The sequence below is a fragment of the Molothrus aeneus genome, chromosome 29 (assembly GCF_037042795.1).
Source record: "Molothrus aeneus isolate 106 chromosome 29, BPBGC_Maene_1.0, whole genome shotgun sequence".
Classification (NCBI taxonomy): Eukaryota; Metazoa; Chordata; class Aves; order Passeriformes; family Icteridae; genus Molothrus; species Molothrus aeneus.
In genome coordinates, this window is record NC_089674.1 from 1,206,538 (window position 1) to 1,232,797 (window position 26,260).

Here is a 26,260-nt window from a genome sequence, read left to right on the forward strand (position 1 = left end):
CTTTTTACTTTCAATTCTTTCATTTTTAATCTTGTAATTTTAAACTCTATCATTTTAAACGCCTCTATTTTGACTTCTTTAGCTCGTTTACTTTTAACTCCTTTACTTTAACTCCCATTATTTTTATTTCCCAGCCCTGCTGCCCCCATTTGTGGTGCCCGCGTGTCCCTGACCAGCATATCCCCTTCCACCGCGGTTTTAACCCCTTTTAATTATTTTCTTTTTACTTCTTTAATTTTAAATTCCTTTCTTTCAACACCTTTATTTTTACACCTTTATTGCCATTTCCCTGCTCTGATGCCCCCCGTTCCCTATGCCCACCAACACCTTTCCACCCCGCTTTTAAGCGCTTTCCTTTTAACACTTTTATTTTTAAGCCATTTCTTTTAAATCCTTTCACTTCTCACCCTTTTATCTTTAACGCCTTCTAAATCCCTTTACTTCTCACCCTTTTATTTTTAACGCCTTTATTTTAAATCACTTTTCACCACTTTTTCTCGCTTTCCCTTCACGGCCGCGCATGCGCGGAGCGGCCGCGCGTCCCCGCGCCGTTCCCGCGCTCTCCCCGCGCACGCGCGTTCCCGCCCCCGCCCCCCCCCCCACCCCCGGCCCTTCAGCCCGCCCGCCCGCCGCCATCTTGCGAGGAGCCGCCGCGGGACCGTCCGCCGGCGGGGCCGGCGCCGCTCGGGCTGCCCGGGCTGCCCAGGGCTCACGGGGCCGCCCCGGCGGGCGGGAAGAGCCGGGGCGGGCGGCGGCGGCGGCGCCATGGAGGATGAAATGCCCAAGACCCTGTGAGTGGGGAGGGGGCGAGACCGCCTATTGTTCCCGGCTCCGCGGGGAGGGGCGGCCCGGGGTCGCCTCACGGACGGGCCCCTCAGGGCTCCGCCGCGGAGCCTCGGCCGCCCGCAGTGCTGCGGGACTGAGGGGCAGCCGGCCCCCTCCGGCAGCGAGGGGAGCCCGGCTCCCGCGGTATTGCTGCCCTTTCCCCGGTCCCAGTGCTGGGCACCGCCGGCCTGCCCTCCGCTCCGGGCGTTCCCCTGGGCCTCCAGCTCACATCTGGAGGGACAGGGCTGTGTGGAAGCTGCGTGTCCCCTTCCCCAGTACGTCCCAACTCACATCTGGAGAGAAAAGGGGTCTGGAAAGTGTGTGCCCCTTGCCAGTCCATGCCAGGTCACATCTGGAGGGAAAAGTGGTCAGGAAGGTGTGGCCCCCCTTCTGATGGATAGAAAGGGGGTTTGTAAAGTTTGTGCCACTCTCCCCAGTCCATCCCTGGTCACATCTGGAGGGAAGGCAGCGTGGAAGGTGTCGTCCCCTCCCTGGTACATCCACACACACCTGGAGGGAAAGGGGGTCTAAGGTGCGTGTGCCCCCCTGCCCTGTCCATCCCAGCCCGTGGCAGGGCACTGAACTGGGATGATCCAGGTCCCTTCCACCGCAAACCATTCCTGGTGAGGATCCTGCCACTCTGTATGGTCCGTGTGGGTTTGTTGAGTGACGGGCTGGGTTTTGCTGTGGGGGCTGCCTTGGCACACGGCTGGAGCCCCCTGGCCTGCTCAGCAGCTCCGTGGGAATGAGCAGGCAGTGCCCATGAATCCCGAGCTTGCCCCAGCGTTCAAAGCACTCTCTGAAGCCGTTGCTTCCCACGGAGGGAATTAGGAATTAGGAAGCCACGTCAGGGGAGGTTTAGGTTGGATTTTAGCAAAAGGTTTTAGCTGCAGAACCTGACTGTTGTGCACACCTGGGCTGTTTCCCTCCTTCTCCCAGGCAGGTGGTACCTGGAGTACTTTTCCCTTGTTTGGGTCAGGGCAGTCAGGCTCCACTCTTGCCATCCCAGCCCTAGAAGCCTTTTTGTGCAGTGCAGCAGGAAGGACAGGAGGGAGGGAAAGAGGGAATCGTTGCAAGGTGAGGGATTGCTGTGCCCTGGGAGTGCTGCCCCTCCCCAGGGCTGAGTGACCCCAGGACACCGAGACCCCGATGTGCCTCACCCCAGCTGTCCCGAGCACTCCCTGCTTCCCCAATCCTGCTGTTTTCCCACATTTTGGGAGCTATTCCTGGCCTCTGCAAACACAGGCTGGTGCTGTGTTTATTTGGGGAGGTGTTTTCCCCCATCCCAAGGCTCGGTGCGTGCCAAGGAATGCAGGTGCCTGTCCTGGAGCACGTGCAGCTGCTGGCACCCACAGGGCATCACTGAGCCTGCAAAAGACCTGCAGGATCACTGAGTGCTGCCTTAAAACACAGCTCAGGGCTCAGCAAATCCAGGCTGGCATTTCTGTGACTCCCTCCCTGGGGCTTTCTGGGGTCCCACAGGGAATTGTCACCAGCGGGTGTCACAGGTCGGGTTTGGAAGGAGCAGCAAGTGCAGCTCAGGTTGGATGTTCAGTGTAGGAAATCAGTGTAGGGATATGGGAACTGGAATTCTGTACTGGGAAATCACTTAGGGATATGGGAACTGGAATTCTGTACTGGGAAATCACTTAGGGATATGGGAATTGGAAGCCTCTCTGATCCCACTCTCAGCTGGGCTTGTGGGGAGAGAGGGTCCTGCTGTTAATTGCCTTAATGAAGTGCTCTAATCCCTCCTCGTTTCACCATTCTGAGGAAACTTGTCAGAAGTGCAGGAATCGCTCACTCAGAGCCAGACAAAGCCTGTAAAGACCTGTTTGGAGATTTTAAACCCCATCCTGCCTCAAACACTTGTCCAAGTGATGAGCACAGAGCTCCTGGATGAGCCATTCCTGACAAAACTCTGTCTCCTTCCCCCATAACCAAAGCTTGGATCACAAACAGCTTGGATTTGCTGCTGGCTGCTCTCTGGCAGCCCCTGTGCCCCTCTGGGGGCACTGCAGGTGCTCCAGGGTGGTTCCAGGGCTGGCATTTGGCCAGGATTCCCGGGCAGAGGCTTCCCACAGAGCGTTCCTGAGCAGGAGCTGCGGCTGCACCGCGGGGGCTGAGGTTTCTCACTGGGCTTTTTATAAAAATCCCATGATTTGGGCACAACAACACCAACAAAACAACAAACCAGCCACCCCTGGGCCTTGGTGGTCAAGGGAGCCCCAGTCCCAGGTGGGATTGGGGGTTTGGGCTGTGGCTGTGCTGGGGAGGCTGATCCCTGCACTCCAGCACGTTGCACTCGGGCATTCCAGGCACACCTGGGGCTCCCAAAACCTCAGGGCTTCGGGAGGAAGCGGCCAAATGTTGTGGGAAATGTGGGCAAACATCTCAGGAAAAAGCCTGAGCTGCTGGGGCAGGGATGGTGGGGTAGGGATGTGGGAGTTGGAACTTCTGTACTGGGAAATCATAATAGGAATATGGGAACTGGAATTCTGTACTGGGAATTCAGTGTAGGGATATGGGAACTGGAATTCTGTGCTGGGAATTCAGTGTAGGGATATGGGAACTGGAATTCTGTACTGGGAATTCAGTGTAGGGATATGGGAACTGGAATTCTGTACTGGGAAATCATAATAGGAATATGGGAACTGGAATTCTGTACTGGGAATTCAGTGTAGGGATATGGGAACTGGAATTCTGTACTGGGAAATCAGTGTAGGGATATGGGAACTGGAATTCTGTACTGGGAATTCAGTGTAGGGATATGGGAACTGGAATTCTGTACTGGGAAATCAGTGTAGGGATATGGGAACTGGAATTTCGTACTGGGAATTCAGTGTAGGGATATGGGAACTGGACTCTACTGGGAAATCAATGTAGGGATATGGGAATTGGAATTCTGTACTGGGAAATCATAATAGGAATATGGGAACTGGAATTTCTGTACTGGGAAATCAATGTAGGGATATGGGAACTGGAATTCTGTACTGGGAATTCAGTGTAGGGATATGGGAACTGGAATTCTGTACTGGGAAATCATAATAGGAATACGGGAACTGGAATTTCTGTACTGGGAAATCGTAGTAGGGATATGGGAACTGGAATTCTGTACTGGGAATTCAGTGTAGGGATATGGGAACTGGAATTTCGTACTGGGAATTCAGTGTAGGGATATGGGAACTGGACTCTACTGGGAAATCAATGTAGGGATATGGGAACTGGAATTCTCTACTGGGAATTCAGTGTAGGGAAGGTCAAGTTCATGGAGCCATGGAATCCTGGATTGGTTTGGGTGGGAAGGGACTCAAAGCCCACCCAGTGCCACCCCTGCCATGGCAGGGACACCTCCCACTGTCCCGGGGGGCTCCCAGCCCTGTCCAGCCTGGCTGGGGACATTCCCAGGGGTCCAGGGATGGACACAGCTCCTCTGGGAGTTCCATCCCCTATCCCATCACACCCAGCTTTCCCCATCACTTCCTCCCTGGTCCCAAACCCCTCTCCAAGCTCCAGCATGTCCAACATCCGTGTCCCTGCCTGTGTTTGTCCCTCAGGTACGTGGGGAACCTCTCCAGGGACGTGACCGAGGCTCTGATCCTGCAGCTCTTCAGCCAGATCGGGCCCTGCAAGAACTGCAAGATGATCATGGATGTAAGAGCCCCAACCCTCTGCTTCCCCTGCTCTCCTCAGGGCTGCTGCCTCCAGGCTGTGCCTGTGCCTCTGGGATTTCCCCTGGAATTGGGAACAGGCACCTGAAATAAACCTGGAGGTGGCTCTGGCATCGTTTCTGCACGGGCCTGCTGGTGAATTCAAGGGTGGGTGGACATGGAGAGGGACAGTGAACCCCCTCATTAAATCAGGAGGGGATTGAAAACGAGGTTTGAAAAGGTCTTTGCCATAATTTTCCCTTTCTAAAGGAAAATTGAAAGCTCTGGGAGTGTTGTTAGTCCCTGTAGGGTCAGAAAACCTGTCCAGGTGGGGCTGTGGAGGTGTCAGCAGTCAGAGGCTGAGCAGAGGAGCCAGAGCCTGGCTTTGTGTCCCTAATCCTGGGTCAGTGTCCCTAATCCTGGGTCAGTGTCCCTAATCCTGGGTCAGTGTCCTAATCCTGGGTCAGTGTCCCTAATCCTGGGTCAGTGTCCCTAATCCTGGGTTTGAGTCCCTAATCTTGGGTTGGTGTCCCTGATCCTGGGTCAGTGTCCCTGATCCTGGGTCAGTGTCCTAATCCTGGGTCAGTGTCCCTAATCCTGGATTTGAGTCCCTAATCCTGGATTTGAGTCCCTAATCCTGGGTTAGTGTCTCTAGTTCTGGGTTTGTGTCCTTTATCCTGGGTTTGTGTCTCTAGTTCTGGGACTCAAACTAATCCTGAGTTTGAGTCCCCGATCCCAGCTCAGAGTCCCCAATCCCAGCTCAGTGTCCCCAATCCCAGCTCAGGTCCCCAATCCCAGCTCAGTGTCCCCAATCCCAGCTCAGTGTCCCCGATCCCAGCTCAGTGTCCCCAATCCCAGCTCAGGTCCCCAATCCCAGCTCAGTGTCCCCAATCCCAGCTCAGTGTCCCCAATCCCAGCTCAGGTCCCCAATCCCAGCTCAGTGTCCCCAATCCCAGCTCAGAGTCCCCAATCCCAGCTCAGTGTCCCCAGTCCCAGCTCAGTGTCCCCAATCCCAGCTCAGGTCCCCAATCCCAGCTCAGGTCCCCGATCCCAGCTCAGGGCCCTGATCCCAGCTCAGTGTCCCCAGTCCCAGCTCAGTGTCCCAAATCCCAGCTCAGTGTCCCCAATCCCAGCTCAGTGTCCCCAATCCCAGCTCAGGTCCCCGATCCCAGCTCAGTGTCCCCAGTCCCAGCTCAGGTCCCCAATCCCAGCTCAGGTCCCCAATCCCAGCTCAGGTCCCCGATCCCAGCTCAATGTCCCCAATCCCAGCTCAGGTCCCCAATCCCAGCTCAGTGTCCCCGATCCCAGCTCAGTGTCCCCAATCCCAGCTCAGGTCCCCAATCCCAGCTCAGGTCCCCGATCCCAGCTCAGTGTCCCCAATCCCAGCTCAGGTCCCCGATCCCAGCTCAGTGTCCCCAATCCCAGCTCAGTGTCCCCAATCCCAGCTCAGGTCCCCGATCCCAGCTCAGTGTCCCCAATCCCAGCTCAGGTCCCCGATCCCAGCTCAGGGCCCTGATCCCAGCCCGTTCCCTGTCTCAGACAGCTGGCAATGATCCCTACTGCTTCGTGGAGTTCTACGAGCACCGGCACGCGGCCGCAGCGCTGGCTGCCATGAACGGCAGGAAGATAATGGGTAAGGTAAGGTGCCCTGCTCCGGGGTGAGTCTGGGGCACAGCGGCTGTGCCAGGGGAATCCTGCTGGGAGAGGCTGTGCCAAGGGGAATCCTGCTGGGAGAGGCTGTGCCAGGGCAAATCCTGCTGGGAGAGGCTGTGCCAGGGCAAATCCTGCTGGGAGAGGCTGTGCCAGGGGCAAATCCTGCTGGGAGAGGCTGTGCCAGGGGCTGGGGGCAGCCAGAGGCAAATCCTGCTGGGAGAGGCTGTGCCAGGGGAATCCTGCTGGGAGAGGCTGTGCCAGGGGAATCCTGCTGGGAGAGGCTGTGCCAGGGCAAATCCTGCTGGGAGAGGAGGGCACCTGCTGCAGATGTGGGACTCTGCCTTTGGGGTGGAGATCTCAGTGGGCCAGGGCTCAGAAGAAGAGTTGAGGGGGTTGGGAGCAGTTCAGGGTATTGGGAGGAGAAGTTCAGGATTTTGGGAGGAGTTCAGAGCGTTGGGAGGAGAGATTCAGGATTTTGGGAGGAGGAGTTCAGAGCATTGGGAGGAGGAGTTCAGGGCGTTGGGAGGAGGAGTTCAGGGTGTTGGGAGGAGGAGTTCAGGGTGTTGGGAGGAGGAGTTCAGGGTGTTGGAAGAGTTCAGAGCATTGGGAGGAGAAGTTCAGGGTGTTGGAGGAGTTCAGGATTTTGGGAGGAGAAATTCAGAGCATTGGGAGGAGGAGTTCAGGGTGTTGGAGGAGTTCAGGGTGTTGGGAGGAGGAGTTCAGGGTGTTGGGAGGAGGAGTTCAGGATTTTGGGAGGAGAAATTCAGGATTTTGGGAGGAGGAGTTCAGGGTGTTGGGAGGAGGAGTTTAGGGTGTTGGGAGGAGGAGTTCAGGGTGTTGGGAGGAGGAGTTCAGGGTGTTGGGAGGAGGAGTTCAGGGTGTTGGAAGAGTTCAGAGCATTGGGAGGAGAAGTTCAGGGTGTTGGAGGAGTTCAGGATTTTGGGAGGAGAAATTCAGAGCATTGGGAGGAGGAGTTCAGGGTGTTGGAGGAGTTCAGGGTGTTGGAGGAGGAGTTCAGGGTGTTGGAGGAGGAGTTCAGGGTGTTGTGGGGAACTGGGGCTGAGCATGCAGAGCTGGGAGCACAATCACACAATTCCAGCGTGGTGGGGCTGGGAGGCCCCTCTGGAGAGGATCCCCTGCCAAAGCCCATTGAGAGCAGTGCACAGGGCAGAGTTCAGGCAGGGCTTTGATGCCTGCTGAGAAGGAGCTCCCACAGCCTGTTCCAGGCCTCCAAGGAAAGCTTTCCTTCCTATTTTCCTTCCTATTTTCCTTCCTATTTTCCTTCCTATTTTCCTTCTTTTCCTCATATTCAGGTAGAACCTCCCCTGTTTCAGTCCCTGCCCTGTCACAGTGACCACAGTCTGTCCCCATCCTGTTCAGTCACCCTTGAGACATTTGGGAGCCATTCCCTGTGTCCTGTCCCTCCTGTCCCCAGTCCCTCTCTGGATCTCCTGGATCCCTTTAGGCCCTGGAATGTGCTGGAAGCTCTCCCTGGAGCTTCTCCTCTCCAGGTGAACCCCCCTAGAGCAGGCTACCTCTAACCCTATTAATTTAAGAACAAACCCTCTCCCTTGTTTTCCCTTAAGAAAAATATCTTAAAACTTGAGTTTGAAGCCCAGCCTTGCCCTGTAGGGTCAGATTTGAGCACTGGAGGTGTCTGAGCTTTTTGGGATTGGCCAAATCCAATGTGTGATTGCCATTTGCAGGAGGTCAAAGTGAACTGGGCCACCACCCCCAGCAGCCAGAAGAAAGACACCAGCAGTAAGTGTCACCTGAGCAAGTTGGGAAACAGAAACGCAGCACACAAAGCTCTGTGGGAATGGTTTTTCATTGGAATCCTAATTATTTATTGTGTTTGTGTTAATTAAACTTCAGGGCAAATCTGATCTTTGCCATCACACAGCGTTCACAAGGTAATTGTAATTTTTTAAACATCACATTGTGGATCTCCAGGGTGTTCCCTGAAGCTAATTTTTGGGGGTTTTTGTTTGTTTTCCATTGAATTTTTATGGAAAAAATTCCATTAGATTCTCTTCCATTTCCCTGTAGCATTTGGTGCAAATCTGTGGCTGTTTGCTCCCTGTGCAGTTGGGAATTAAAACCCAAAATGCCTCATTCTGGATTTTTGAGGCACATTGAGCATCTCCCTCAAGGAGCACCCAGAATGAGTTTCTGGATCACTCCCAGCAACTTCTGTGGGGAAATCCTTGGAATTTCAGGCTGGTGGGGCTAAACCCCATCAGTGCCTGGTTTTTAATAAATGTATTTTGAATAACAGCTGAGTTTTAATAAAGGGTTTTTTAAGAAGAGTTGGGTTTTTTTTTTTCTCTCTGCTCTACTCAGAATGTATCTTCAACCACTGAATGCTCCTTTCTCTTTTCCCCCAAAGACCATTTCCACGTTTTTGTGGGAGACCTCAGCCCTGAGATCACCACTGAGGACATCAAAGCAGCCTTTGCTCCCTTTGGAAGAATCTCGTAAGTCCTTTTGTGGGGCAGCCCAGGGGCTCTGTCACGAAGCTGGGTGGGTGACACTGTGGCACTGCAGGGACAGCAGATCCTTTCCCCCTCCTGATCTGCTTTCCCATCAGAATTTACAGCTGCCCAAAAAGGGGGGTCACAAACTGACCCGAAAATGAAAGAATTCGGTTAACGGGCAACACGTGTTCCTTTCAATTCCTGCTTTTTCATTTCTATTTTTATTTTCTGTCCATTTCTACGCAACGTTTGCAGCCAGCAGGTGGAATATGATGGCAAATAAATCAGATTTTAAAAGTTCCCTTTGTGCTCTAGGGATGCACGGGTGGTCAAGGACATGGCCACGGGCAAGTCCAAGGGCTACGGCTTCGTCTCCTTCTTCAACAAATGGGTGAGAGATCTTGGGGTCCTTCCTCAAAAATGGGTAAAATCCTTTATTTCCCATCAATAAATGGGTAAAATCCCTTTATTTCCCATCAATAAATGGGTAAAATCCCTTTATTTCCCATCAATAAATGGGTAAAATCCCTTCATTTCCCCTCAATAAATGGGTAAAATCCCCTACTTCCCTCTTCAATAAAAGGGTGAGAGATCTTTGGGTCCTTCCTCAAAAATGGGTAAAATCCTTTATTTCCCATCAATAAATGGGTAAAATCCCTTCATTTCCCATCAATAAATGGGTAAAATACCTTCATTTCCCATCAATAAATGGGTAAAATCCCTTATTTCCCATCAATAAATGGGTAAAATCCCTTATTTCCCTCTTAATAAATGGGTAAAAACCCTTTATTTCCCTCTGTAATAAATGGGTAAAATCCCTTATTTCCCATCAATAAATGGGTAAAATCCCTTATTTCCCTCTTAATAAATGGGTAAAAACCCTTTATTTCCCTCTGTAATAAATGGGTAAAATCCCTTCATTTCCCTCTTCAACAAATGGGTGAGAGATCTTTGTTTCCTTCCTCAAAAAATAGGTAAAAACCCTTAATTTCCCTCTTAATAAATGGGTACAATCCCCTCAGTTCCCTCTTCAATAAAAGAGTCAAAGATCTTTGTTTCCTTCCTCAAAAAATGGGTAAAATCCCTTCATTTTCCTCTTCAAAAAATGGGTAAAATCCCTTATTTCCCTCTTCAATAAATGGGTAAAATCCTTTTATTTCCCATCAATAAATGGGTAAAATCCTTTATTTCCCATCAATAAATGGGTAAAATCCCTTCATTTCCCTCTTCAATAAATGGGTAAAATCCTTTATTTCCCAATCAATAAATGGGTAAAATCCCTTCATTTCCCTCTTCAATAAATGGCTAAAATCCCTTATTTCCCTCTTCAATAAATGGCTAAAATCCTTTATTTCCCATCAATAAATGGCTAAAATCCCTTTATTTCCCTCTTAATAAAAGCTTAAACCCCCTGCCATAAGCAGGGACCCCTCCCAGTGTTCCAGGGTGCTCCAAGCCCCATCCTGGGACACTCCAGGGTCGCTCGGGAGGGCCCTGGGGTCACGCCCCTGGCCCTGTCCCACAGGAGGGGTGCCAGCAGTGGGGTCAGTGGGGTTTTTCTGTCCCTCTGTCCCCTGCAGGACGCTGAAAACGCCATCCAGCAGATGGGGGGCCAGTGGCTCGGGGGCCGTCAGATCAGGACCAACTGGGCCACCAGGAAACCTCCAGCTCCCAAGAGCACCTATGAGAGTAGGTGCCCACCCTGTGCCCTGCCAGCTCCTGGAGTGGGGGGATCCCAGAGTTTTTGGGGTGGGAAGGACCTCGGAGCCCATCCCACCCCACCCCTGCCTTGGGCAGGGACACCTTCCCCAATCCCAGCTGCTCCAAGCCCTGCCCAGCCTGGCCTTGGACACCAGCAGGGATCCAGGGGCAGCCACTGGGAATTCCATCCCCAAATCCCATTTAAATCTCCCCTTTCCCAGTTTGAACCATTCCCTGTGTCCTGTGTTCCTCCATCCCTTGTCCCCAAGCTCTCCTGGAGCCCCTTCAGGCCCTGCAAGGGCTCTGAGGTGTCCCTGTAAAGATTTGCAGTCATTCCCAACAATCCTGTGCCAGTCAGGACTGGAATTCCCCCCCAGTTCCCATCCCAGCCCTTTGCAAACCCCAAAGCCAATCTCTGCAGCCCTTTACAAACCCCAAATCCATCTCTTGCAGCCCTTTGCAAACCCCAATCCCAATCTCTGCAGCCCTTTGCAAACCCCAAATCCATCTCTTGCAGCCCTTTGCAAACCCCAATCCCAATCTCTGCAGCCCTTTACAAACCCCAAACCCAATCTCTGCAGCCCTTTACAAACCCCAATCCCAATCTCTGCAGCCCTTTGCAGACCCCAATCCCAATCTCTGCAGCCCTTTGCAAACCCCAATCCCAATCTCTGCAGCCCTTTGCAGACCCCAATCCCAATCTCTGCAGCCCTTTGCAAACCCCAATCCCAATCTCTGCAGCCCTTTGCAAACCCCAGTCCCAATCTCTGCAGCCCTTTGCAAACCCCAATCCCAATCTCTGCAGCCCTTTGCAAACCCCAATCCCAATCTCTTGCAGCAAACACCAAACAATTGTCCTATGACGAGGTGGTCACTCAGTCCAGCCCCAGCAACTGCACCGTGTACTGCGGGGGGGTCACCTCGGGCCTCTCAGGTACGTGTGGCCCCACCCACCCCTGCCAGCCCCGCCCCTGGCAGCGCGGGTGCCTCACCTGCTGTGTGTCTGTCTGTCTGTCTGTCTGTCCGTCCGTCCTTCCTGCTCCAGAGCAGCTGATGCGCCAGACCTTCTCCCCCTTCGGGCAGATCATGGAGATCCGCGTGTTCCCCGACAAAGGCTACTCCTTCGTCAGGTGGGGGACATGGGGGGGTCCCGGGGGGAGTGGGATTGGTGTCCCAGTAAATATCCCAGCAAATATTCCCAGTAAATATTCCCAATAAATATCCCAATAAATATCCCAGTAAATATTCCCAATAAATATCCCGTAAATATCCCAATAAATATCCCATAAATATCTCAATAAATATTTCCAATAAATATCCCAATAAATATTCCCAATAAATATCCCAATAAATATTTCCAATAAGTATTCCAAATAAATATTCTCAATAAGTATTCCCAATAAATATTTCCAATCAATATCCCAGTAAATATTTCCATTCAATACCCTAATCAATACCCCCATAAATATCCCAATAAATATTCCCAACCCATACCCCAATCAGTACCCCAATCAATCAATATCCCAACCAGTATCCCAATCAATACCCCAGTCAATCAATACCCCAATCAGTCAATACCCCAGTCAATATCCTAATCAATCAATACCCCAATCAATCAATCAATCAATCAATCAATCAATCAATCAATCCCCTAATCGATCAATACCCCCAGGTTCAGTTCCCATGAGAGCGCTGCCCACGCCATCGTCTCCGTCAACGGCACCACCATCGAGGGCCACGTGGTCAAATGCTACTGGGGCAAGGAGACGCCTGACATGGCCAGCCCTGTGCAGCAGGTGCTAATTAACCACTGCTAATTGGCTGGGAGCTGGCAGTGACAGGGAGGGAGGGAGGGAGGGAGGGATGGGGGATGGATGGATGGATGGATGGATGGATGGATGGATGGATGGATGGATGGATGGATGGATGGATGGATGGATGATGGATGATGGATGGATGATGGATGGATGGATGATGGATGGATGATGGATGGATGGATGATGGATGGATGGATGGATGGATGGATGGATGATGGATGGATGGATGGATGGATGGATGATGGATGGATGGATGGATGGATGGATGGATGGATGGATGATGGATGATGGATGGATGGATGGATGATGGATGGATGGATGGATGGATGGATGGATGGATGGATGGATGGATGGATGGATGGATGGATGGATGGATGGATGGATGGATGATGGATGGATGGATGGATGATGGATGGATGGATGGATGATGGATGGATGGATGGATGGATGATGGATGGATGGATCCATGGAAGGATGGATGGATGGATGATGGATCCATGGAAGGATGGATGATGGATGGATAGATGGATGGATGGATGATGGATGGATGGATCCATGGAAGGATGATGGATGGATGATGGATCCATGGAAGGATGGATGATGGATGGATCCCTGGGTGGATGGGTTGATGGATCCCTGGATGGAAGGATGATGGATCCCTGGATGGATGGATGATGGATCCCTGGGTGGGTGGATGGATGATGGATCCATGGAAGGATGGATGGATGGATGGATGGATGATGGATGATGGATGGATCCCTGGATGGATGGATGGATGGATGATGGATCCCTGGATGGATGGATGGATGATGGATCCATGGATGGATGGATGATGGATGGATCCCTGGGTGGATGGGTTGATGGATCCCTGGATGGAAGGATGATGGATCCCTGGAAGGATGATGGATGGATCCCTGGGTGGGTGGATGGATGATGGATCCCTGGAAGGATGATGGATGGATCCCTGGGTGGGTGGCTGCTGCGGGCTGCCCGGTGCATTCCCGGTCCCTGACGGTGCCCGTGTGTCCCAGGGCCAGCTGAGCTACCCGCCGGCCTACGGGCAGTGGGGGCAGTGGTACGGCGGTGCCCAGCTGGGCCAGTACGTGCCCAACGGATGGCAGGTGCCCACCTACGGCGTGTACGGCCAGGCCTGGAGCCAGCAGGGCTTTGGGTGAGTCCTGAGAGCCTTCACCCCAAATTCATCCCAAATTCACCCCAAATTCATCCCAAATTCATCCCAAATTCACCCCAAATTCATCCCAAATTCACCCCAAATTCATCCCAAATTCACCCCAAATTCATCCCTTTGGGAAGGGATCCTTGTACCTCAGATCCACAGCAGGGTGGGGACATCCCAGCAGGTGACACCCCTCCCTCATCCCCCCAAATCCCCCCCAAGCCCCTTCCCCACAACCTCCAGGCCTTATTTAGGGATCCCTGAAGGATTTTTATTTATGAATCCATAAAGGATATTTCAGCAATCCCTAAAGGATTTTTACTTAATTTAGCAATCCCTAAAGGATTGTTTCAGCAATCCCTAAAGGGTATTTATTTAATTTAACAATCCCTAAAGGATTTTTATTTAATTTAAAAATCCCTAAAGGATATTTTAGCAATCTCTAAAGGATATTTTAGCAGTCCCTAATGATTTATTTCCCCCAATCCAGGCAGAGCCAGTCGTCTCCACCCTGGATGGCCCCTGGGTACAACGTGCAGCTTTTCTACCAAACCCTAAAGGGTTTTGATTTAATTTAACAATCCCCAAAATATGTTTATTTAATTTAACAATCCCTAAAGGATATTTTAGCAATCCCTAGAGGATATTTCAGCAGTCCCTAATGATTTATTTCCCCCAATCCAGGCAGAGCCAGTCGTCTCCACCCTGGATGGCCCCTGGGTACAACGTGCAGCTTTTCTACCAAACCCTAAAGGGTTTTGATTTAATTTAACAATCCCCAAAATATGTTTATTTAATTTAACAATCTCTAAAGGATATTTTAGCAATCCCTAAAGGATATTTATTTAATTTAGCAATCTCTAAAGGATATTTCAGCAGTCCCTAATGATTTATTTCCCCCAGTCCAGGCAGAGCCAGTTGTCACCCCCCTGCATGGCCCCCGGGTACAGCGTGCAGCTTTTCTACCAAACCCTAAAGGGTTTTGATTTAATTTAGCAATCCCTAAGTGATATTTATTTAATTTAGCAATCTCTAAAGGATATTTTAGCAATCCCTAGAGGATATTTCAGCAGTCCCTAATGATTTATTTCCCCCAATCCAGGCAGAGCCAGTCGTCTCCACCCTGGATGGCCCCTGGGTACAACGTGCAGCTTTTCTACCAAACCCTAAAGGGTTTTGATTTAATTTAACAATCTCTAAGTGATATTTATTTAATTTAGCAATCTCTAAAGGATATTTCAGCAGTCCCTAATGATTTATTTCCCCCAATCCAGGCAGAGCCAGTCATCACCCCCCTGCATGGCCCCCGGGTACAGCGTGCAGCTTTTCTAGCAATCCCTAAAGGATATTTATATAATTTAACAATCTCTAAGTGATATTTATTTAATTTAGCAATCCCTAGAGGATATTTCAGCAGTCCCTAATGATTTCTTCCCCCTCCCCAGGCAGAGCCAGTCGTCTCCGCCCTGGATGGCCCCCGGGTACAGCGTGCAGGGCCAGAACGGCGCCGTGGTGCCCCCCCAGCCCGGCTTCCGCGTGGGCTTCGAGACCCCCTGACCCCCCCCGAGCCCCCCCAGCGCTGAGATTGAACCAAACCCTTCCCTTTTCACCCCAAAACCACCCCGGATGCTGGATCGCCCCTCACCGCCGCCGCCTTTTTCTCTCGTTGTTATTTTTTGGGTTAATTTTTTATTTTGAATGTGTTTTTTTTAGAAACACAAATTGCAGGGACTTGGCTGCCTTAGCTGAGAATCGGGGCAGGAATTGCACAAAGTCATTCTTGGGGGGTTTTTGGTTTTGTTTTTTTTTTGGGGATTTTTTTTCCCTCAGAAAGAGCTGGGAAAAAACCACCCCAAAAGAAGCCAAAAGTGTGGGAATCTGGAGCTGCCTTCAGCCTCACACCTCTGTTTTAAAGGAGCCTCTTGGAGGAGGCTTTTTTACAAGATAAATCCTTCGTTTACATCTTTTTTTGTGGATCTCAGTGTGTTTTTCAGGGTCGGGTTTTTGCCTTATGCTGGGGAAAAAAAAAATAAAACACAAAAATTTAAAAAAGGGACTCCAAAGTGCCCAACTCTCCCCACGTGAGCCAAGATTCCCACCCTGGGACAGCAAAATTCCTGTTGCTAAAATGTGACAGATCCCTCCGGGGCTTGGTTGGTTTTTTTTCTTAATTTTTTACTGATTTCTACATTTTCCTGTACTGATTCTGTAAAATATTCAGAGCAAATTGAAGAATTTTTGCACAACCTTCGGCCACTTTTGTACGTTTTCCTTATTTAAAGGTAGGACATGGAGCCTTTTGATGTGATTTATGCCTCAAATCTTCCTTTTTTTTTTTTGTCCTTCTTTTTTGTGGATATGAGGTGTCTCTTGGAATATAAAGTTTTTAATCCATTGTGTAAAATTCCCTCCGTAGCCCAGGTGTGTTTCACAAGGGAGTGAAGGTGAGAAGAGCTCCCAGACCTGATCTATCAGAGGCCAAAAAACGCCCTTTTTTATCCTACCTCTCGCCCAGCCTTTAAAAAAAAACCACAAAAAACTCACAAAAATGGAAAAAAACACGAAAAACTTTTTTTTTTTTTTTTAAAAAAAAAGGAAAAATGAAAAAACTGAGCTGCTTGTGTGCTGTGTTTTGTCAGGTGCTGGCGTGGTGGGGTTGAAAGGGGGTGGGTGGAGCTGCTGGGATTTAGGGGGGGAAATGAGTGGAATTTGGGGGAAAAAGGCGAAATTTTGGGGGGAAAAAAGGAAATTGGGGAATTCTCGCCGCGGGGGCTGCTGGGAGTTGTAGTCCAAGCGTGGGGGTGTTTAATCTCCTCAGACTACAACTCCCAGCAGCCCCCGCGCTGCACCACGTGGTACCAGCGGGCCAATAGGAGCGCGCCGGTGGCGGAAGTGGAGCCGCTCTCACGGCGCTGCCGGCGGCGGTAACGGGGCCCAGGTACCGGGGCGGGCCCGGCGGCGGAGCTGACGTCACGGGCCGCGAGGGATGCTGGGAAACCCCGGGAAACGCCGGTGAGGGGCGACGAGGCCCCCGGGGCTGGCCCTGAGGGGAGGCGGGGGCTGGCGGTGAGGGGAGAGACCCCCGGGGCTGAGAGTGAAAGGAGAGGGCCCCGGACCCGGGGGTGAGGGAGGTGGCACGGGGAGTGCCAGGGTGGTCACTGGGGTGGCACAGGGACTGCCAGGGTGGTCACTGGGTCTCTCAGGGTGGCACAGGCAGTGCCAGGGTGACCATTGCAGTGGCACAGGGACTGTGTGGGTGACCAGTGGGGTGGCACAGGCTCTGCTGGGGTGGCACAGGGACTCTCAGGGTGGCACAGGGACTTTCAGGGTGACCATTGGAGTGGCACAGGGACTGCGTGGGTGACCATTGGGGTGGCACAGGGACTTCCAGGGTGACCATTGAGGTGACACAGGGCCTCTCAGGATGGCACAGGGACTCTCAGGGTGGCACAGGGACTGCCAGGGTGATCATTGAGGTGACACAGGGCCTCTCAGGATGGCACAGGAACTCTCAGGGTGACCATTGAGGTGGCACAGGGCCTCTCAGGATGGCACAGGGACTGTTGAGGTGGCACAGGGACTGCCAGGATGGCACAGGGACTGTTGGGGTGGCACAGGGACTGCCAGGATGGCACAGGGACTCTCAGGGTGCTCACTGGGGTGGCACAGGGACTCTCAGGTGTTCACTGGGTGGCACAGGGACTCTGAGGGTGTTCACTGGGTGGCACAGGGACTCTCAGGGTGGCACAGGGACTGCCAGGGTGATCATTGAGGTGACACAGGGCCTCTCAGGATGGCACAGGGACTCTCAGGGTGTTCACTGGGTGGCACAGGGACTCTCAGGGTGGCACAGGGCCTGTCAGGGTGCTCACTGTGGCCAGGCTCCCCCTGTGACCCCTCACCCTCTCCCCATCTCTCCCCAGCTCCATGGATCCGTGCCCGGGCAGGCCCAAAGCCCCGTCCTTCCTGTCCGACCTGGGCAAGGCCACCCTGCGTGGCATCCGCAAGTGCCCTCGCTGCGGCACCTACAACGGCACGCGGGGGCTCAGCTGCAAGAACAAAACGTGCGGGGCCGTGTTCCGGGCGGGCTCCCGCCGCCCGCCGGGCGCCGCCGACGCCGTGAGGCTCCTCAGCGGCACCCAGGGCCAGCTCTACTCCGTGCGCCAGCGCCAGCGCCGCTGCTTCGTGGAGCTGGGCGTGTCCGAGACGGCCATCCAGACCCCCGAGGGCACCCTGATCACCCAGCTGAGCTCGGGGCGCTGCCACGCGCCCGCCTGCGCCAGGGCGGCGGGCGAAGGGCAGTGCCAGCACCTGAAGCTGGCGCTGGGCTGCCAGGCCGAGGCCACGCCGCTGCCGCTCAAGAGCTCGGTGCTGGGCGCGGTGCAGGCGCCCGCCGAGGCCAAGCAGAGCCTGTGGGAGTTGGCCACGGAGCCCTCGGGGCCGCTGGTGCAGAGGGTGACCAAGAGCGTGCTGGTGGTCAAGTGCAAGGCCAGCCAGAGGCACAGCCTGGGCTACCTGCACGCCAGCTTCGGGCAGCGCCGCTTCTCCTGCGCCTGCCGCGGGCCCGGGCACGGCCGTGCCAAGGGGGAGCAGCGGGAGGACGAGGAGGAGGAGGAGGAGGAAGAGGAGGAGGAGGAGGAGTCGCCCCCCACGCGCTGCATCCACTTCCTGGCCTGCATCTGCGCCTTCGCCAGCGACGAGAGCCTGGCCCAGGAGTTCTCCGAGTTCCTCGCCTCTGATGGCAGCGGTGGGAGCGGGCAGGGGTGGGGGCACCCTGAAAACCCCCCTGGGCCATTCCGTGGTCCCAAATCCCCTGGGCAGCGGTGGGAGCGGGCAGGGGGTTGGGGGCACCCTAAAAACCCCCCTGGGCTCTGCCAGCAGCCATTCCATGGTCCCAAATCCCCTGGGTGCTGGGTTTGTGCTGCCCCGTCCTGCTGTGAGCAAGGAGATGCACTGGGGCTGGGGGGCAGATCCCACTGGGTTTGGGGTCCTTTTCCAGGGCTGGGAACTGTGAACCCCTTCCCAGAGCAGCCTGTGGGGTTCATTCCCCCAAATCCCCTCCCACAGCAGGAATATTTGGGGTTCATTCCCCTAAATCCCACAGAAGGAATATTTGGGGCTCATTCTCCTGAACCTACAGCAGGAATATCTGGGGTTCATAGCCCATAACCCATAGCAGGAATATCTGGGGTTCATTCCCCTAAATCCCACAGAAGGAATATTTGGGGTTCATTTGCCTAAATCCCACAGCAGGAATATTTGGGGCTCACCCCATTAAGGAGGTTCTGCACCCCAAAAGCTGCACCCCAATAACCCCACAAGGTGCAAACCACAATGGGAGCAGGATGAAACCCCCCCCTCCCCTCCAAAGGAGCCTCCCGGGAGGCTGGGGGGTTCTCTGGGGTTTTGGGGTGTCCCCAGTGTCCCTGTGGCTGGGATGGTTTTAGGGACAGTCCTTGTGTCCCCACTCAGGCCTGAAGGGGACGGTGACCCCGCAGCTGCTCCGGGGCCCCACAGCGCGGGCACGGGGGGCGGCTGCTGCCAGGGCCAAGAGGAGGAGGAAGGACCTGGGGCCAGGTGAGTGTCCCTGGGGAGGGCTGGGGGCTGGAACCCCCCCAGGGCAGCTCCGTGGGGTCAGATCCAGCTGTGGAACCTCTGGAGCTGCTCCGTGGGGTCAGATCCAGCTGTGGAACCTCTGGAGCTGCTCCAGGCGTTAGGAACTCATGGGGGTCCCTGTTGGTGATGGGGGGACGGAGGCCTGGAGGAGGGAGGTGACAGTGGGTGACAGTGGGTGACAGTGAGTGGCAGTGGGTGGCACTGGGTGGCACTGGGTGACAGTGAGTGGCAGTGGGTGGCACTGGGTGGCACTGGGTGACAGTGGGTGACAGTTGGTGACAATGCCTCCCTCAGGCCCGCAGGTGCCCGGGCCCCTCCTGGCTCCAGACCCAGCTCATCCCAGCCCCAGGAGGAGCAGCCTGAGGAAGCTGCCCGTTGTCTCCTCCTCACCTTCCTCATCCTCCTCATCCTCACTGAAGAGGCACGGTGAGCCCTGGGGCACGGCCAGCTCAGGGTGTGCTCAGGCTGATGGGGGCCTGGGGAAGGAATTCCTGGTTTGAGGGTGGGCAGGGGCTGGGATGGAGCTCCCAGAGCAGCTGGGGCTGCCCCTGCATCCCTGGCAGTGCCCAAGGCCAGGCTGGAGCCCCCTGGGACAGGGGGAGCTGTGGGACCATGGTGGGACTGGATGGGCTTTGGGGTCCAGGAGTGGCTGGGCAGTGTCACAGAGCCCTGGGGATGGTGTTTGGGGACACAGTGACATTGCAGTGTCCCCTCCCTGGCTGGGCAGTGTCACAGAGCTCTGGGGATGGTGTTTGGGGACACAGTGACATTGCAGTGTCCCCTCCGTGGCTGGGCAGTGTCACAGAGCCCTGGGGTGAGGTTGGGAACACAGTGACATTGCAGTGTCCCCTCCCTGGCTGGGCAGTGTCACAGAGCCCTGGGGATGGGGACACAGTGATATTGCAGTGTCCCCTCCCTGGCTGGGCAGTGTCACAGAGCCCTGTGTTTGGGGACACAGTGACATTGCAGTGTCCCCTCCCTGGCTGGGCAGTGTCACAGAGCCCTGGGGTGAGGTTGGGGACACAGTGACATTGCAGTGTCCCCTCCCTGGCTGGGCAGTGTCACAGAGCCCTGTGTTTGGGGACACAGTGACATTGCAGTGTCCCCTCCCTGGCTGGGCAGTGTCACAGAGCCCTGTGTTTGGGGACACAGTGACATTGCAGTGTCCCCTCCCTGGCTGGGCAGTGTCACAGAGCCCTGGGGTGAGGTTGGGGACACAGTGACATTGCAGTGTCCCCTCCCTGTCCCCTCAGGCTGTCCCCAGGCGCTGGATGAGTCCCAGGTGTCCCTGTCCTTCCAGGAGTGGCTGGGCAGTGTCACAGAGCGCATCCACCAGACCATGCACTACCAGTTTGAGGGTGAGTGTGGGGACTCACTGCAGGACTGGGGCTATCCCCGGATGTTTTGTGGGGTTTGCTGTGGGGCAGGGGGGGATTCTGTCCCTCTGCTCTGCCCTGCCCAGGTGAGGCCCCACCTGCAGCTCGGGGCCCCTGGAGGAAACCACGGAGCTGCTCCAAGGGCTGGGAACCCCTGGAGCCAGACTGGGAGAGCTGGGAACGCTTTTGGTGCCATTTTGTACCCTCACCATCCATGCCATTGCCACCACCCCCTCCCCATTCTCCTCCCGGTGACCCCAAAACAGCAACAGGGAGGGTCCAGCCTCCAAATCCCAAACATTTCCCTGGGAATTCCCCCTTTGCTAATCCCATAAACCACAGGGACACTTCGGGGCGACAATTTGGGACCCTCATTCTCCTCCCAGTGACCCCAAAACAGCGACAGCCTCCAAATCCCAAACATTTCCTTGGGAATTCCTCCAGTGCTGAGCCCCTGAGGCACAGGGACACTTTGGGGTGGGAATTTGGGACCCCCAGCCCCTCCCTGAGCCCGCTGTCCCCCCACAGGCCACCCAGAGCCGCTGGTTTTCCACATCCCCCAGTCCTTCTTCGAGGCTCTCCAGCAGCGAATCTCCAGCGGCAGCGGCAAGAAGAGGCTGCCCAACTCCACCACGGGTGAGGAAAGAGGGGAAAACACCCCAAAAAAAAGGGGAAACACCCCCCCAAAAAAGGGGAAACACCCCCCCCAAAAAAGGGAAACACCCCCAAATAAAGGGGAAACACCCCCCCCAAAAAAAGGGGAAACACCTCCCCAAATAAAGGGGAAACAACCCCCAAAAAAAGGGGAAACACCCCCCAAAAAAAGGGGAAACGCCCCCCAAAAAAGGGGAAACACCTCCCCAAATAAAGGGGAAACACCCCCCAAAAAAGGGAAACACCTCCCCCCAAAAAAAGGGGAAACACCTCCCAAAAAAAAGGGAAACACCCCCAAATAAAGGGGAAACACCTCCCCAAAAGAGGGGAAACACCCCCCAAAAAAAGGGGAAACACCTCCCCAAAAAAAGAGGAAACACCTCCCCAAAAAAAGGGGAAACACCCCCCAAAAAAAGGGGAAACACCTCCCCAAAAAAAGGGGAAACACCCCCCAAAAAGGGGAAACACCCCCCAAAAAAAGGGGAAATCCTGCTGGGAGCTGAGGGTGGGGGAAGGAGCAGGGGCACGGAGAGGATTCCGGGGATTTTCTTGGGTGCTGGGGAGGGGGAGATGGAAAAGGGGAGGGGAGGGGGGGAAATAAAGGGGAATAAATGGGGGGGAAATAAAGGGGGAAAGGGGGAGGTAAAAATAAAGGGGGGGGAAATAGAGAGGGGGAAAATAAAGGAGAAAAAAAGGGGGGAAAAGCAAAAGGGAGGGAGAAAAAAGGGGTGGAAAAATAAAGAGGGGGAAAAGGGGTGGAAAAATAAAGGGGAAAAGTGGGGGGGGTAGGGAGGGAATAAAGGGGGGGAAAATGGGGGGGAAATAAAGGGGGAAAGGGGGGAATAAAGGGGAAAAAAGGGGGGGAATAAAGGGGAAAAAGGGGGCAAATAAGGGGGGAAATGGGGATGGAAAAATAATTGGGAAAAATAAAGGGGGAAAAAAAAGGGGTGGAAAAATAAAGGGGGGAAATGGGAATGGAAGAATAAAGGGGGGGGAATAAAGGGGGGAAATGGAGGTGCACAAATAAAGGGGGAGAAAATAAAGGAGAAAGGGGTAGAAAAATAAAGGGGGGAAAGGGGGATGGAAAAATAAAGGAGGGGAAAAATAATGGGGAGACAAAGGGTGGGAAATTCAAGGGGGGAAAAGAGGAATAAAAAAGAAGGGGAAGGACGGAAAAGAGGAATAAAAAATTGGGAGGAAGGGGAGAAAATAAAGGGAGGAATGAGGGGGAAAATAAAGGGGGGAAAGAGGCAAAAAAGGGAGGGAAAAGAAGCAAAAATGGGGGGAAAAGAGGCGGAAAAGGGAAGGAAAAGAAGGAAAAAAGTGGGGAAGGAGAGGAAAACCAAAGAGGGCTGATATAAAACCAAGAGGGGCAGTAAAAGAAGGGGGAAGATCAAAGGGGCCGGAGCCCCCGAGCCCGCCCCGACCCCTCCCCGCAGCCTTCGTGCGCAGGGACGCGCTGCCCCTGGGCACCTTCTCCAAGTACACCTGGCACATCACCAACGTCCTGCAGGTCAAGCAGATCTTCGACACGCCCGAGGTAAGGCCGGGACACCCCCCCGGACCCCTCCCAGCCCCGCGGGGCCGGCCCTGAGCGCTGCCCGGCCCGCAGGTGCCGCTGGAGATCACCCGGAGCTTCGTGCAGAACCGCGACGGCTCCTACGAGCCCTTCCGCAGCCCCCGCGTGGAGGTGGAGAGCCTGCCCGAGGGGCTGGGCCCCCACGAGAGACAGCCCCCGCTGCGGCCCCTGGAGCTGCAGACCTTCCTCAAAGTCGGTGAGGCTCGGGGGGACCCCGAAACAGCCGCGGGGAGGGCAGGGTGGGACCCCAAAATAGCCCCCGGGAAGGGCAGGGTGGGACCCCAAAATAGCCCCGGGGAAGGGCAGGGTGGGACCCCAAAACAGCCCCCGGGAAGGGCAGGGTGGGACCCCAAAATAGCCCCAGAAAGGGCAGGGTGGGACCCCAGAATAGCCCCGGGGAAGGGCAGGGTAGGACCCCAAAATAGCCCCCGGGAAGGGCAGGGTGGGACCCCAAAACAGCCCCCGGGAAGGGCAGGGTGGGACCCCAAAATAGCCCCCGGGAAGGGCAGGGTGGGACCCCAAAACAGCCCCCGGGAAGGGCAGGGTGGGACCCCAAAACAGCCGCGGGAGGGGACACGGTGGGACCCCAAAACAGTACCCAGAAAGGGCAAGGTGAGACCCCAAAACCCAGCTGGGAGGGGTAGGATGGGACCCCAAAACAGCCCCAGGAGGTCCCAACTCTGCATAGGGGTGGGGGGGGCTTCAAGGGAAGGGCAGCAGGGGGGGTTCCATGGGTTTGGGGGGGTTCAAGGGACAGGAAAAGGGGGGTTCCATGGGGTTGGGGGTTCAGGGACAGGAAAAGGGGGGGTTCCATGGGGTTGGGGGTCCATGGAGGGGCAGCAGGGGGGGTTCCATGGGGTTGGGGGTCCATGGAGGGGCTCCCCGAGGCAGCCACGCCGCCGTGCCCCCCCAGGCCACACGTCCCCCACGCAGAAGGAGCCCACGCCCTTCACCATCGAGTGGATCCCCGACATCCTGCCCCGCTCCCGCCTGGGCGAGCTGCGCCTCAAGTTCCAGTACGGGCACCACGGGGGGCCCCGGCAGCCCCCCGGCCGCGGGACCCCCCCCGAGCCCCCCCTGGGCACCATCGCCTTCCCCTGAGACCCCCGAAAACGGACGGGGGGCTCGGAGTGCGGGGGGCAGCCGGGGGCACCCCCAGAATAAAGCAGTGTCACCCCATGGGGGGCTGAGTGTGTGTGTGGGGGGGGGACACCGGGATGGGGGGGAAAGAGGGAGCTGGGGGACCCCAAAACTGGGGGGAGACACCTGTGAGACCCCCAGAATGGGAGGGGGGGAAAGGTGGGAGACCCCCAAAAGGAGCTCCCAGTTGCTCCCAGTAAGCACTCAAGAGGTGCCCAGTTGCCTTCAGGAGTCCCTGGGACCCCCGGTACTCCCAGTATCCCCAGTGCTTGCAGTACTCCCAGTGTTCCCAGTCCCCCAGTACCCCCAGCACCCCCAGTACCCCCAGTTCTCCCAGTGCCCCCAGTTTCCCCCAGTCCATCCCAGTCCATCCCAGTCCCCCCAGTATCCCCAGTTCCCCCCTCGCTGTCCTCCCTCCGCCAGGGGGCGCTGCCGCCGCTCCCTCAGCCAAGATGGCGGCGGCCGCGCGGGCCCTGCGGGTGAGGGGAGAGCGGGAATGGGGGAAAAACACCGAAATTAGGGAAAATACGGAAATTAGGGAAAATACCGAAATTAGGGGAAATACTGGGAATGGGGGAAAAACACCGGGTTTGGGGGACGTTGAGGGTGGGAGTGACAAGGGACACCGGGTTTGGGGACACGGGATGCGGCACCTGAGCCTGGGGGGCACCGGGCATGGGGGTGACAAGGGACAGCGGGAATGGGGGTGACAAAGGACACTGGGCATGGGGACACTGAGGGTGGGGGGCACTGGGTGAGAGGGCCGAGGGCTGGGTTAGCGTCACCGGCTGTGGGGTCACAGCAGCGCTGTCCCCACTGCGGGGACACCGGGGCTGCTCCGTGCGGCTCCTGGGGACACGCTGGCTGTGTTGGGGACAGGGGACCGGGATGTCCCCTGCCAGCTGTCCCCAGCCCTGTCCCCTGTGCAGGTCCTTCCCCGTGCCCTCCATGTCCCCAGCGCCACCCGGCAGCTCCACACCAGCCCCGTGTGCCTCAAGGTGAGTCCTTGGGGACCCCGCGGCCGTGTCCCCCTGTCCCTCGTCCCTGCTGTTCCCATGTCCCCTGACCCCACTGTCCCATGTCCCTGTGTCCCCTGTCCCTGCTGTCCCCCTGTCCCACTGTCCCCGTGTTCCCATGTCCTCGCTGTTCTCGCTGTCCCCGATGTCCCCCTGTCCCTTGTCCCTGCTGTCCCCTGTCCCCACTGTCCCCTCTCCCTGTGTCCCCTGACCCCATGTCTCCTATTGTCCCATGTCCCCTGACACTGCTGTCCCCCTGTCCCCTGTCCCCTGACCCTGCTGTCCCCAGTGTCCCCAGTGTCCCCTGTCCCCAGTGTCCCCATGTCCCCGTGTCCCTGACGCCGCTGTCCCCACAGACGCGGGCGGCGCGGGTGCGCGCGGGCAGAGGGGACAAGATGGTGACGTACGAGCAGGCGCACGCGCCGCACCACATCGGGCACCGCAAAGGCTGGCTGTCCCTGCACACCGGTGCGTGACACGGGGACAGGGCCGGGGGACAGGGAGGGACATGGGGGACAGGGGGATGGGGGCAGGAGGGGACAGGGGGATGGCCCGTGGGGCACCGTGAGGACACGGGGGCACGGTGGGGACAGGGCAGTGTGGGGCACGTGAGGGGACACAGGGACACGTGGGCATGGTGGGGACAGTGACGTGGACATCCTGGGCATGGGACACAGGGACATGTGGGCATGGTGGGGACAGTGACACGTGGTACCCATGGGCATCCTGGGGACAGAACACCCAACTCCTGTGGTGCCAGGAGCACGGCTGGGCTGAGCACCCAGTGCCACCAGTGCCACCAGCACCCTGTCCCCTCAGGGAACCTGTGTGGCGAGGCGGGCGCAGCACAGGCAGGGGTGACCCAGTGCCACCCGTGTGTCACCAATGTCCCCTCTGTCCCCAAGGAACCTGTGTGGCGAGGTGGGCGCTGCACAGTGTGGGGTGACCCAGTGCCACCCGTGTGCCACCAATGTCCCCAATGTCGCCTGTGTCCCCAGGGAACCTGTGTGGCGAGGCAGGGGCGGCCCAGCGGGCCCTGGAGGACGCGTTCCTGCGGCGGTTCCTGGCCGGGACCTTCCCGGGTTTGCTCCTGGACGAGCCGGTGCTGAAGCGCCGCGGGAACCTCCTGGTGCTCTGTGCCCTGCTGGCGCGGGCACTGCCACCCCACAAGCTCTACTTCCTGCAGGGCTACACCGAGACCCTGCTCGGCCACTTCTACAAGTGCCCCGTGCGCCTGGAGCTGCAGACCCTGCCCGCCCGCCTGCCCTACAAGTTCCTCTAGGGAATAAACCTGTAAATGGTCCTAAAAAAACTATAAACGGCCCTAAAGGGATGATCTGGAATGTCCTCGGTGTGCCCTACAAGCTCCTCCAGGGAATAAACCTATAAATGTTCCTAAAGGAATGATCTGGGATGTGCCCTACAAGCTCCTCTAGGGAATAAACCCATAAATGTTCCTAAAGGAATGATCTGGGGTATCCTCACTGTCCCCACAGTGTCCCTGTGCCCGACAATGTCCCTGTGCCCCACATGCTGTCCCCATGTCCCCACAGTGTCCCCGTGTCCCACATGGTGTCCC

At 55.8% G+C, this 26,260-nt stretch overlaps 3 protein-coding genes across 7 annotated transcripts; all 3 read left to right on the top strand.

Moving 5' to 3' along the window:
• Nucleotides 1-668: 668 nt before the first annotated feature.
• On the top strand, nucleotides 669-15,907 carry TIA1 (TIA1 cytotoxic granule associated RNA binding protein). Of its 5 annotated transcripts, none has more exons than XM_066567438.1 (12): nucleotides 669-791; nucleotides 4,383-4,479; nucleotides 6,015-6,113; nucleotides 7,835-7,889; nucleotides 8,518-8,605; nucleotides 8,921-8,996; nucleotides 10,186-10,294; nucleotides 11,145-11,240; nucleotides 11,352-11,436; nucleotides 11,979-12,102; nucleotides 13,155-13,294; nucleotides 14,746-15,907. In XM_066567438.1, the coding sequence occupies exons 1-12, from the start codon at nucleotides 766-768 to the stop codon at nucleotides 14,855-14,857; spliced, it is 1,107 nt and encodes a 368-aa protein (XP_066423535.1). In that variant the 5' UTR covers nucleotides 669-765; the 3' UTR covers nucleotides 14,858-15,907. The 5 variants fall into 5 exon arrangements, with proteins under 5 accessions (XP_066423535.1, XP_066423536.1, XP_066423538.1 ...); XM_066567439.1 differs by lacking the exon at nucleotides 14,746-15,907 and adding an exon at nucleotides 14,575-14,714; XM_066567440.1 differs by lacking the exon at nucleotides 669-791 and having other exon boundaries at nucleotides 4,458-4,479; nucleotides 6,019-6,113.
• Nucleotides 15,908-16,205: 298 nt separating this feature from the next.
• Nucleotides 16,206-23,704, top strand: C29H2orf42 (chromosome 29 C2orf42 homolog). Its single transcript, XM_066567322.1, has 9 exons — nucleotides 16,206-16,312; nucleotides 17,224-18,047; nucleotides 18,773-18,877; nucleotides 19,211-19,342; nucleotides 20,170-20,274; nucleotides 20,821-20,928; nucleotides 22,386-22,486; nucleotides 22,559-22,721; nucleotides 23,439-23,704. Exons 1-9 carry the CDS (start codon nucleotides 16,287-16,289, stop codon nucleotides 23,624-23,626), a joined length of 1,752 nt encoding a protein of 583 aa, XP_066423419.1. The 5' UTR covers nucleotides 16,206-16,286; the 3' UTR covers nucleotides 23,627-23,704.
• A 394-nt stretch (nucleotides 23,705-24,098) lies between these two features.
• MRPS24 (mitochondrial ribosomal protein S24) lies at nucleotides 24,099-26,085 on the top strand. Its single transcript, XM_066567395.1, has 4 exons — nucleotides 24,099-24,144; nucleotides 24,595-24,663; nucleotides 25,038-25,149; nucleotides 25,680-26,085. The coding sequence occupies exons 1-4, from the start codon at nucleotides 24,118-24,120 to the stop codon at nucleotides 25,961-25,963; spliced, it is 492 nt and encodes a 163-aa protein (XP_066423492.1). The 5' UTR covers nucleotides 24,099-24,117; the 3' UTR covers nucleotides 25,964-26,085.
• The last annotated feature ends 175 nt before the right edge of the window (nucleotides 26,086-26,260 follow it).

Coding starts and splice junctions, on each gene's coding strand:
- TIA1 (XM_066567438.1), top strand. CDS start 766: ATGGAGGATGAAATGCCCAAGACCCT. Junction 6,114..7,834: donor GCAGGAAGATAATGGGTAAG/GTAAGGTGCCCT, acceptor TGCCATTTGCAG/GAGGTCAAAGTGAACTGGGC. Junction 8,606..8,920: donor GCTCCCTTTGGAAGAATCTC/GTAAGTCCTTTT, acceptor TTTGTGCTCTAG/GGATGCACGGGTGGTCAAGG.
- MRPS24 (XM_066567395.1), top strand. CDS start 24,118: ATGGCGGCGGCCGCGCGGGCCCTGCGG. Junction 24,664..25,037: donor CCAGCCCCGTGTGCCTCAAG/GTGAGTCCTTGG, acceptor CTGTCCCCACAG/ACGCGGGCGGCGCGGGTGCG. Junction 25,150..25,679: donor CTGGCTGTCCCTGCACACCG/GTGCGTGACACG, acceptor CTGTGTCCCCAG/GGAACCTGTGTGGCGAGGCA.
- C29H2orf42 (XM_066567322.1), top strand. CDS start 16,287: ATGCTGGGAAACCCCGGGAAACGCCG. Junction 19,343..20,169: donor ATCCTCACTGAAGAGGCACG/GTGAGCCCTGGG, acceptor CTGTCCCCTCAG/GCTGTCCCCAGGCGCTGGAT. Junction 22,722..23,438: donor GCAGACCTTCCTCAAAGTCG/GTGAGGCTCGGG, acceptor GTGCCCCCCCAG/GCCACACGTCCCCCACGCAG.